The sequence below is a fragment of the Clarias gariepinus genome, chromosome 27 (assembly GCF_024256425.1).
Source record: "Clarias gariepinus isolate MV-2021 ecotype Netherlands chromosome 27, CGAR_prim_01v2, whole genome shotgun sequence".
NCBI classification, from domain to species: Eukaryota; Metazoa; Chordata; class Actinopteri; order Siluriformes; family Clariidae; genus Clarias; species Clarias gariepinus.
In genome coordinates this window covers 15,141,641-15,153,686 of record NC_071126.1, presented here as the reverse complement: position 1 = coordinate 15,153,686, position 12,046 = coordinate 15,141,641, and the positions used below count along the sequence as shown (strand labels likewise).

The 12,046-nt window shown below is 36.9% G+C and overlaps 1 protein-coding gene across 2 annotated transcripts in view; it reads left to right on the top strand.

The window, feature by feature from the left end:
* The window catches only part of mcm9 (minichromosome maintenance 9 homologous recombination repair factor), a 32,368-nt gene that overhangs the window by 2,235 nt on the left and 18,087 nt on the right, over positions 1 to 12,046 (top strand). Inside the window, exons 2-3 of one of the 2 annotated variants that reach the window (XM_053489088.1) lie at positions 1,433 to 1,487; positions 2,199 to 2,515. In XM_053489088.1, the coding sequence (XP_053345063.1) occupies positions 2,206 to 2,515 (310 nt within the window). In that variant the 5' untranslated portion in view covers positions 1,433 to 1,487; positions 2,199 to 2,205. The remainder of the gene's footprint in view (positions 1 to 1,432; positions 1,488 to 2,198; positions 2,516 to 12,046) is intronic. The other variant, XM_053489089.1, reaches the window with a different exon arrangement.

Genomic DNA, 12,046 nt, shown 5'->3' with positions numbered 1-12,046 from the left:
CAACTCATTATCTCAGAGTATTACATTGGGTCATGGTGTTGCTCTTGTTGGCACATGCACTTTATGTTGTCTTTTTGTATAGATCTTGGATAGTTTTGTTAATATATGGTGGTAATTTGTTGTCTAAGCTAGTCAGCTAATTAGGTTTTGTCTTAGCTAATTTAGTTAATCTATGTTGTATGTAGCACCTTGGTGCTGGAGGAACGTTGTTTCGTTTCTCCGTGTACTGAACTGTATATGGTTGAAATTACAATAAAAAGCCAACTTGACTTGTTGATGTTGGTGCTGGAGTTCGACGAGACTCTTCACGCCGCCACTTTTGTTGTCTCTCGGTCTCGGTAAGACGATGGGGTTCTGAAGAGGGAAAACTCATAAGGGTTGTGAAATCCATTCTGCTTATTTTAGATTGATGTGGATTTGAGGGGTGTGTGTGTGTGGGAAAGAAACTGAACATCAGACTGTGAATATTCAGGAATCCAGGTTGTGCTGAGTAAAACAGACTTACTCAAAAAGTACAATTAAATGTGGCCCCTTCAGAGGAGTCAATGACTGAAAGCTTGATATTAACACAGCAGTATTCAATCCATCGCTGAATACTTTTCTCAAATTGTATTTGCATTCAGTATTTGCAAAAAAAACCCACAATAAAACCAACAATGTTAAATTTGTCGGAAAGACTGCTCTTGTGTCTCTGTCCTCATTTAAATAAAACTACAGTATATTATGCACCGCTTGAAGTGCAAGTTAATAAATATGCGAGCTACTGAGAAATATAATGCAAAACAAAAATACTATCAGTTAATAATATTACTTATTATTGGCGAATATTTCAATGGCAGTAAATCTTTTATTTATTTATAATTAATAAATAAAATCCCTAATTTGCTTATTGCTAATTATTAAGCATTAGTCATGCGCAATATCGTAGCTTATTCTATCCAATAAACATCAGGCAAGTCTGTCAACTTATAAATTTCAACTGGAAGCCCCGCCCCTTCCACCATACTGTATATAAAGAGACAAACAACTTTGGTTTGTTAGAAATGTCAGAATTTATTAATACAGAGTCACTAAAGCAGTCTACAGTGTGCACACTGATGTTTAAATGTCTGGGCGATATGACAGAAATATTTTATCGCAATACTTAATGTATGATATTATACATCACAGGATTTTTGTTGCAGGAGTTCAGAAGGGATGCGTTAAAACTGTAATGAACCATACTGAACCTGTTTATTAATGTTTCATTACATTGCTAAATCAATGTGTATCTGTACATATTTTTTTATTTTGTGTATTAACATTGCATTCTTCTTATAAGTTCAACTTAATTAATTAGGAAATACCAAAGAAAACATATCTTAAGCTTTTAGGAAAACAGGCAAACTTACAGATTTGATTAAATTATTTATTTTTTTTCCTGACTTTGCAGTTCGAACACACGCAGGTCAAAAAAATGACATGATTTCCAAGCTCTGATTTCGGAGGTAAGTCAAATTCTTTAAACTTAATGTCACGCCTCGTACCCCAGTGCAGTTGGTTTGAGCCTCAGTCTCCCAATAAACTCAGTTTAAAGAACTAATCTAAATCCAGTTTTACTCAAATTTAGACTTCATCTTCATCATGTGTTACTATAGGAGGAATGTGAGACTTCATGACACGTTGACCAACTACAGCAGTGTCAGGGCATCTTCACATTAGGCATGATTGGTTTGGACCGCGCCCAGTAGGTACAGTAGGTCTGATACGCTCCTACCTGGTTTGTGAGCCGAAAAAGAAACACGAGAAGAAGAGAATGAGAAAGTTAACCTTTGTGCTTTGTGCCTAAAACTGTAGTTTATTAATATTTCGGGTTAAAAGTGTCAAGAGCAACGCTCTATCGTGCCTTGGTACCGTATGCCTGTGTAGGTCAGAGAAGGAGACATTTTTGAGAAGGCAGATGGCACTAACCCGTCTTAATGGCGATCTACTTCTGTTCGCCCTCTGATTGGCCTCTATATCTGATTCGATTCGTGTCCCAGTGTTCTGTATCATTTTCAAGACCACTATTTCCAGCGGTCTCTAGCACGGTTCTCCTTTGTGTTCTTCTGATTAAAATGGACCAGATTTTGAAGTCAAGTTTTCTCAAAAACTATCCCATACCCTAATGTAAAAACGCCCTTAATCGGTGTAAGACTGAAGCGCCTCCTTCTTTCCAGGATAAAGATGGGGCTGAACTCGGAGCAGGTGGCTCTCACAGGCCTGATGTTTGAGTCCTACGTGACTGAGCACCACAGGAACGACATCCTTCAAATCCTGCAGGAACCTGATGAAGATGCTCATTACTCGCTCGTAGTAAACGCTATGACCTTATTTGAAGCTAACATGGAGGTGGGCGAGTATTTCAACGCTTTCCCCAGCCAGGTGTTGCCCATATTCGATAACGGTCTTCACGCTGCCGCACTTGCCATCTCTCAGTCCGAGCCGCTGCAGAGCATGTTAAGACTGAAACGCAACCTGCACGTCCGTGTCTCAGGTAAGACGACGGGGTACAGAAGAGGGTATACTCATAAGGAATGAGAAATCTGTTTTTGCTTATTTTAGTTTAAGTCTAGGTCTGAGGTGTGTGTGGGAAAGAAACTGAGCATGAGACTTTGAGTATCCAGGAATCTAGGTTTTTGCTAAGCAAAACAGACTTTTAAGGTCAATTTAAGCAGCTCAAAAGCTAACAAGTAGCAGTTAAACGCAGCCATTTCAGAGAAGTCAATGACTGAGAATTTAACATTAAATCAGCAGTGGGCAATTTGTCTATGAATACTTAAACTGTATTTTAATTCAATTTAATTTTATTTGTGTAGTGCTTTCAATAATTGTCATTGTCGCAAAGCAGCTTTACACAATCAAAAAAATTATTTAAGTTTGTATGGAATGTGAATGTGTATGAATCAAAATGGTCAGATTGTCCCTGATGAACAAGCCAAGGGCGACAATGGCAAAGAAAAACTCCCTGAGATGGTAATAGGAAGAAACCTTGAGAGGAACCAGACTCAACAGGGAACCCATCCTCATTTGGGAGATAACGAATAACAGGGATTGATCTGCATTTATACAGTGTGTAGGGTGTGAGGCAGTTCAGCTATAACAGTTGATGGTAATTGATGTTAATATGGAGTCCAGGTAGTTATTGGAGACTCAGGTAGACTTGTAGGAAGTTCCAATCCTGAACTATTGAACTGTCAAGTCCTCAGAGAAACAGCTGCCAACACCAGTCAAGGCCAGAACCGTCTTCTAGGTAGAGAGAACCATCCCCAGACACGAGACGCATCCCAAAGAGACACAAGGGGCATCCATGTGATGAGACCTCCAACCAGAAGCGGGGCACCAGGATGGGTCAGACAGGTCCGGAGGGCAGTGGGAGTCTGGATCACTAGCAGCTAAGGAACGACGTATAGCTCGACAGAGAGAGAGAAAGAGAGAGAGCAGAAGAGAAGAGATAACATTTTGGTCTGGTCACAGTCATATAAAGTATAATGTAAATGTATATTTACTAGAGAGTGCAAGCAGAGACTCCGGCAGGACTAATTATGACAGCATAACTAAAAGGGAGAGCCAGAAGTAAGCAAAAACATGAGGACTCCCTGAGATGTAAAGCAATCAATCACCTTACCGTCAACAAACCTGAGTGATCAATGAGAGTGGGGGAGACAGCATCTAAACATACCAGTTCACCATAATACTCTACATCCATGAGTCCCCCAGATCTGCTCCTTTACCTATGGCAAATCTATTTATAAAAATGCTTGGCTAAATAAATAAGTTTTTAGCCTGGACTTAAACACTGAGACTGTGTTTGAGTCCCGAACACTATTTGGATGATTATTTCATAACTTTGGGGCTTTGTAAGAAAAAGCTCTGCCCCCTGCTGTAGTTTTAATAATACGCGGTACTGACAAGCAGCCTGCATCTGTTGATCTATGTAGGCGTGGCGGCTCGTAAGACACTAGTATGCTCAGATACTGCGGCGCAAGACCAATTAATGCTTTATATGTGAAGATTAGTATTTTAAAATCAATGCAAAATTTCACAGGGAGCCAATGCAGGGAAGATAAGATAGGGGTGATGTGCTCATATCTTCTGGTTCTAGTGAGGACTCTTGCTGCTGCATTCTGGACTAGCTGAAGCTTATTTATGCATCTAGCCGAACAACCAGACAGTAAAGCATTACAGTAGTCCAACCTAGAGGTGATAAAAGCATGAACTAGTTTTTCTGCATCGTTCAGCGACAATATATTTTTTTATCTTGGCAATATTTCTGAGGTGAAAGAATGCTATCCTGGTAATATTATCTACATGAGCTTTAAATGAAAGGCTGGAATCTATAATCACACCGAGGTCTTTTACTGTTGCACTTGATGGAACAGAAAGGCCATTAGTTACATAAAGTTACAGTGTGATCTAAAATTTTACTCCTAACTGTATTCGGTCCTATGACTAAAACTTCTGTCTTATCAGGATTAAGCAAAAGGAAGGTAATTAGCATCCAGTTTCTTATGTCCTGCACACATTAAAACACTTAAGTAAGCTGTTTTTTCTCATCAGGTTTTGCTGAGACATATAACTGTGTGTCGTCAGCATAACAATGAAAACTAATACCATGCTTACGGATTATGTTGCCCAGAGAAAGCATGCAAAGGAAAAAAAGGAGTGGACCTAAAACTGAACCCTGTGGAACACCAAACTCCACTAGAGAACATGCAGAAAAATCACCATTTAAGTCTACATACTGATACAGATTGGTCAAATAGGATCTGACCCAGGAGAGGGCTGTACCCTTAATACATTTAGTACCCCCTTCCTACTACATTTTCTGATCTGTAAAGAAGAATACTATGATCAATGGTGTCAAAAGCTGCACTGAGGTCGAGTAATACAAGCATAGTTACACAATCCTAAACAGAGGCCAATAGGAGGTCATTTACTACTTTAACGAGTGCTGTTTCTGTGCTGTGATGAGGCCAAAATCCTGGCTGATACAGTTCATGTATGCCATTTCCATGTATTTTAGGGCTGAAACGATTCCTCGAGAAATTCGATTACAAGAAATGATCGAGGCAAAATCTTCTGCCTCAAAGCTTCTTTTAATTAATTTTAAAAGCTTGCGTTATGTTTTTGCGCAATTGTTTGGCGTAACACAGCGCGCTTTCGGATGCAAGCCGCCAGTAAACACTGATGAAGAAGCGCTTACGTCACCCAAAAAAGCGGAAGGAGTCGAAACAGTTAGCTGTGTATTGATTTGAGGGAGCGTTCTGTTGCGGGCTGCAAAATGGAAAGGGGCGGTAAAAATATCAGCGAGCCAAGAGAAGAAGAAACCAGCAAGAGAAAACGACAGAAATTGTCAGTAAAGGCTTATGTTATGCTTGAGCTGTAGATTTTAAAACTTATATCTCTTAAAGTTATGTTGCGCAACCTCAGTGTTTTTGTATAATTATTTATTTCAATGTGTGCCTTAGTTTTTTGATACTTAGTCATTTGAAATACCTTTTTTTAGTTTTTGCATCTGAAAATAAGAGGCTTTAAAATAAGAATGTATGGCACTATAATGCACTTAATTCATCTCATTCAACTTTAAGCTATTTCTTGTATTGTAAATAATGACAACGTTTTTCTAAAAAGAAAACCAATTAATCTTTGTTTCTCTTATATATTTAACATTTCTGTTTAATTAGGCAAAAGTAAATTTTATCAGATTAATCAATTAAATTTTTGATAGAATACTCGATTACTAAAATATTTAATAGCTACAGCCCTACTGTATTTGCATTTTAATATAAAAAAAACGGAATAAAACCAACAACATTAACGCTGTCGAAAAAAACTGCTCTTGTGTCTCTGTTCTCATTTAAATAAAACTGCAGGATATTGTGTAAACTGCAAATGCTACTGATAAATATTAAGCAAAACAAAAATATTATTGGTCTATACCAAATACAAATTTATATTTATATTTATTATACAAATTTTAATTGCAGTAAATTGATAAATCATTAATCAATAACACCTTTAATTTGTTTAGTGCTAGTTATTTGGAGTTAGTCATGCAAAGTATTGTGATTTAAACATTAAATCCTTAAGCTACCATGATATCAGTAACTGGTATTTGTAGACCTGGAGTCGTCGTTAGAAAATACACCAAAAGTCTGATGTTTTTTTGTTATTAAAAAAAAAACTTTCAAGTGATTTTCTGTCTAAATTGAATTGATTCTATATGGAAGCCCCGCCCCCTCGCATTGTGTTCTTGCTTTCATTTCCAATGGCATAAATTGAGAGTGTTTTAAGTTAATTTTTAAGAAATTATTTCTTTTAGTGTATATTCTCCTTAGCTAACGTTACACATGTGTATATTTACCATCCGTTAATTATGTTTACCACAAAGGCTTCTGAAATAATTGCAAGTGATGCTAATGATAATTAAATAGGAAATAATTTTAATGATGATGATAATTAAACAGGAATTATTTATTTAGTTTTTCTCCTTTGCTGGTACCACTGTGCTTCTGTAGATGTACTCAAACAATCTGAATGCAATGTCGGCCATGTGCACATTACGCAACTGTTGTTGTTATTCTTTTTTTTCTTCTTCTTCTTCTTCTTATTATTATTATTAATGTATTATTATTCAGATTGTCAGGTTGGTTGATCAGGATATAAACTGGATATATACGAATATAAAAGTCAATGTACTGCATCTGACAGTAAAATAGGATATGAACTATGGTCGTAAAGAAACATATTCAGCAAACCGTACTGTATTTACTTTCCTGGAACTTATTAAACAGCCCACAGTGTGAAAGAGAATAAACAATTTATGTTGTCCCAAAAACCTGTAGGCATAGAGGAAACACACGCATTATACTTTTTTTTCTATCGTTCCAGTCATCACAGTTTATCTTATGAATTTATATCTCTGCTTTTTCATTTATAGTGGGCTTGTAGGTGAGAGATGTGTTGCCATTTTGTAGAATACTGTGCTAAAATAAGTAACGTGTTTAAAAAAGGGTTGAAGCTGTTTAACTTTTCATCCTCAGTCCATAAATATACACTACCGGTCAAAACTTTGGACCTTCGCCTTCAGTTGTTTTTCTTTATTTTTATAATTTTTAGCATTGTACATGAATACTGATGACGTACAGTACAAGCTATGCAAGAACACATATGGAATTATGTAGTAAACTAGTAAAAAAGAGGTTTTATGTTTTGGATTGTCCAAAGAATCTACGATTAGCCTTGATGCAGGTTGCCTTGCCGAGTTTTTTTGTGACATTTCTTGCCTTCTTAATGTACCTTAGACCATCAGTCATCTCATGCTTAGGAAGGGCAGGGTACAGAGTCAATAGCTGTATTAGTGGTACTACAACTACTATAAAAATCGATATTGGGGCAAGAAACAGTCAGTTCAGTAACGAGAAAAGACAAGACATCATTACTTATAGAGAGGAATGCAGTCAATGTCAGAGAAAATCTCAAGAACTTTCAATGTTTTCCCAAGTGTGGTTGCCAAAACCATCAAAAATTATGATGGAATAGTATGATGAAACCACTATCTCATGAGGACCGTCCCAGTAAAGGAAGACCAAGAGCTACCTTCTGAAACCATTACTTAAGAAAAACAGCAAGCAGAAGAGACTTGATTGGGGCAAGAAACACACGGAATCGTCATTAGGTCAGTGGAAAACTGTCCTTTGGTCTGATGAGTGCAATTTTTTTATTTTAACCTCCTTGTCTTCCCACTGTGAAGCATGGAGGAGGTGTGATGGTGTGGGGTTCCTTGGCTGGTGACACTGTTGGTTACTTGAAAAAAAGGCCATGCCACCTGGTTTGCACTCAATAGGACCATCATTTGTTTTCCGACAGGACGATTGCCCTTCTAGATTATGTAAGGGCTATTTGTTTAAGACTAAGAGTGATGGATTGCTGCAGCAGATGACCTGCCCTCCACAATGAACCAATCTAAATCCAGTTGGAATGGTTTGGGATGAGTTGGACCGGAGAGTGAAGAAAAAAGCTGCCAACAAATACTCAACACCTCTAGGAAATTATTTAAGAGGAACTCTATTCCAGGTTACTGACTACCGTATCTCATGAGGCTGACTGAGAGAATGTCAAAGTGTGCAAAGTTGTCATCAGTTCAAAAGACATTTACTTTGAGGAACTGAACATATTTTTGTTGACTACATAATTCCATATTTATTTCGTCATTATCTCAATGTCTTATTGTTGAAATTAATAAAAATGAAGGGAAAACATTGAATAAGGTGGTGTCCAAACTTTTGACTGGTACGGTCTGAGGAAGGGGGGCTTTATAGGATGTCTTAAGGGGGCGAAATCTCATCGGCTTGTTGAAATCCTGCCTAATACAAAACATCTGAATGTCTAACGATGACAATGGCTAATAAAAAATGACTAATTTTGCGTAGTAGGTACAAGTAGCGCATGATTTAGCTCTTTGTTTGACTGAATCTTAGACGACTCGCTGTTTGAACTCAGCGGAAAGGGTGAAGAGTGAAAGCCCTGTTTTATTGCCTTCTTTGTTTGGTGTGTTTATTATATATAAGGAGAAAGAAATCCTGAAGTAACAAATGATTACTTCAAATGATTTCGATCTGGACTCGACTCATTATGTGAAAGAAATGCCAGGAGCGCATCAAAGGCTTTACTGCTGAATCCTCACTTTCATTATTCGCTGCCTTTTTTCTTTCTTTTTTTTTAAATCTCTTTCATCAGCTCTTAGTTTGATGTGCCGCTTTTCAGAGACGCCGGGTTTTCCTGCAGGCGTTCAGGTAAAAAGTGAAACCCTAGCGTGATGCATTGATGAGACAAACTTGCAGTCTGCAGGAGCTTTATCGATCACCGGACCAGAAGAAATGTTTTCTTCACACCAGGGGACTTCCTCTCTGAGTGACTCAGTATTGTCTGAGGCTGCTGCCGGAGAGAAAATGAATAGATGAAATTATTCAAGCTCTCGGCTCACGATTTGTTTTAGAGCATTTTTCATTACAACAGAGCAGCTTATGAACGGGGTGAGGTTAACTTTATCTAGAGACAGTTGCCGGAGAAATTGTATTAAAAAAAAAAAAAAAAAAAAAAGAAGTGGGAGGATGCAATGGTTTTCCCTTTAATTAACTGGTGCAGGAACACAAGTCTGTTTCGGAGTGATAATGCAGTTTTCAGTGTGAGCTTTTTTTTTTTTTTTAAGTCAGGAATCAAAACCTTTCCGAGTGCTGACAGGAAGTGAACCGCTTCATTATCCCAAAGATGATTATTTTCAAATTACAGAGAGTTGTGAAGTGTTTGATTCTTCTAGAAATTTCACAGCAATATACCAAGAATTTATTAATTTTTATCTTTTTATAGACAAATAATACTTTTTGTGCATTTATAGTTGGGTTTAATGATCTGGAGCATCTGTAAATTGGTTGTCAGTTTGGTTGTAACAGTCATTTACCCTTTCGTCCATTTATTTAAATATGACTTAATAATAAGGTATCTATGAATCTGAGAAAATGACAGATGTTACACCCAGATACCTTAAAACGGACCTCGGAATAAAGCTGTGAATTGTAGGTAGACTCTTGTCTTGACGCAATTAGATTTTTAGGCGTTACGATTTTGTCTCAAGCAGCTAAATTTTCTACAGATCTAAAAGTATTAATAAATACTAATACTAACCTCAAAATCAATGAAATGCCGGGTAATCTGCCAATCTTCAGCTCCACATCCCAGTCCAGTAGGTGTTGACATTGCACCAACCACCCATAAAATAAAAAAAAGAGTTTTCGCCATATGCTAAAAATGGAAGCGGGTTGCATTTTCTGCAAAAACTGTAGTATTCTTTTTAAGAAATTCATTAATTGTAGATAATTTAACAGTTGATGGTTTACCTAATTAGCTAAGAAATGTGACCTGATTCTAAATCAAAACTGATCCATTGATTAAATTGCACAGATTATTACAGACAGCAGTATTAGTTCCTGTTATCACTTGCGTTATAGCAGCTATAAACATTTAAAATTCACTAAGTCAACGACTGATTATTATTCAGTAACATTATATTTATTTTAATGCATGTACTATATCTTTATTTTTATTCGTTGATATTGTGGATTGGTCAGCATTCATTTAAATTTAAACAATAGGATTATATCAGTACTCTCTTTTTAAATGGTATAGCTTTAAAGCACATAATTAATTTAATTACTAATGTACTTTACTCAGTAATATTTTCTGTGAGATGATATCTGTAAAGAGTCCTGCCGTAAATGAACTGGATTTTCACAGTTCTAAACTAAAAGTCGTTCATCAATGAATAAAACATTGTAAATGTTAGAGAAATTGATTTGGTGTAGGAGCAGTAAAACAATCCAGGATATGCTGCTGTAGGGAAAAATGATCAATTTCCTAAAACCACATACCCTGAAGTGTTTCATGTCTTACTTTATCATGGCTTCTTACCAATCTGAATCGTGCACTTAATGTGTGTTAATTTATAATCGACCATAATATTTTAGATAGGTGTGGAGCGATATGACCAAAATGTCATTTCTTAAAGTGTTTCTACAATATCAGGATAGTGTAGGTTTATGAACAGTTACTCACTCACTCACTCACTCACTCACTCGTCTACACTGCTTTATCCTGTATTCAGGGTGGCCTGGAGCCTATCCTAGGAGACTTGGGGCACAAGGCAGGGGTACACCCTGTGCCAATCCATCACAGGGCACATACACACACTCACACACACGCTCATTCACACACTACAGGCAATTTGGAGATGACAGTTAGCCTAAGCTACATGTCTTTGAACTGTGGAAGGAAACCCGGACTAGCCGGAGGAAACCTACCATGCACAGGAAGAAAATGCTAACTCGGTGAAACCGTACCTGGACCCTGGAGGTGCAGAGCGACAGTCCTAACCACTAAGTACTGTATACCTATGAAAAGTTATACTAAAATGAATTAAAAATATGGTTTATTTGATGTCTGCAGAAATATTTCAAACGTTTTTACATAAAAATAGTACAAATGTTCTTTATAAAAACAAGCAACAAAAAACTAAATACATTTATTTATTAATTAAATTTTTTTATATAAAAAAATGTAACTTCGGATCAGCTGCTTCCAGGCTGTATAATTGTGCTTTAAAAAAACTTTGTATAAAATAAATAATATGCAGGGTGTTCAAGTCAAAGCAGTACTTTTGATAACAGATCGTGTTTAAAACTTCTTTTATTTCTTTATATACAGTGAAACCTCGGATTACGAGTAACGTGGTTTGCGAGTGTTCCAAAAGACCAACAACTTTTTTAAATAAATTTTGACTTGAAAAACGAGCAAGTCTTGGTTTACGAGCACCGAGTATCATGTATCACGCATGCGCTTCTTGTTTTGCCGTCGAGCGTCACGTGATCACAATTGAGCCAACGGTTTATCGCTCTCTTGCGTTGAGGAATTGTGGGTATTTATCTTTCCTGCTGGCTCTTAGTGCACGTCTCTTACTGGTATAAATAACATGTACACACTGTTACCACGTGTGTGTGTGTGTGTGTGTGTGTGTGTGTAAAACATTTTATTTTGTGTTTGTAAGCGCATGTGTATTTCTGAATTTTCTTTAATGGCCCAAACAGGCAGTTTTTGTAATCAAACCTGGCCTTTTTTTTTTTTATTCAAAGAAAGGTCTGGAAAGCCAATGTTGCAGCAATGATGATGATGATGATGATAAGGAGAAGCAGGAAGTTCGATCATGGCGTACTAACAAACTTTCTACCTCGATCGTATGCAAGCGCTAGTGAAACACTGGGATGTGCAGTAGTGTAAGCAGGTTATTATATAGAGAAATAACTCGATATGTTAAAAAAAAATCCTGGTTTTCCTTGAACACCAATAATAATGATTGTGCAATATGATATAAGTGCAATATTTTAAATAATAAAAACATATATAGTTATACAGTATTTGCACGGCTTCAGATTTATTAAGGCTAATGGAGAGAATCTCAAAAAACTGTGATGAG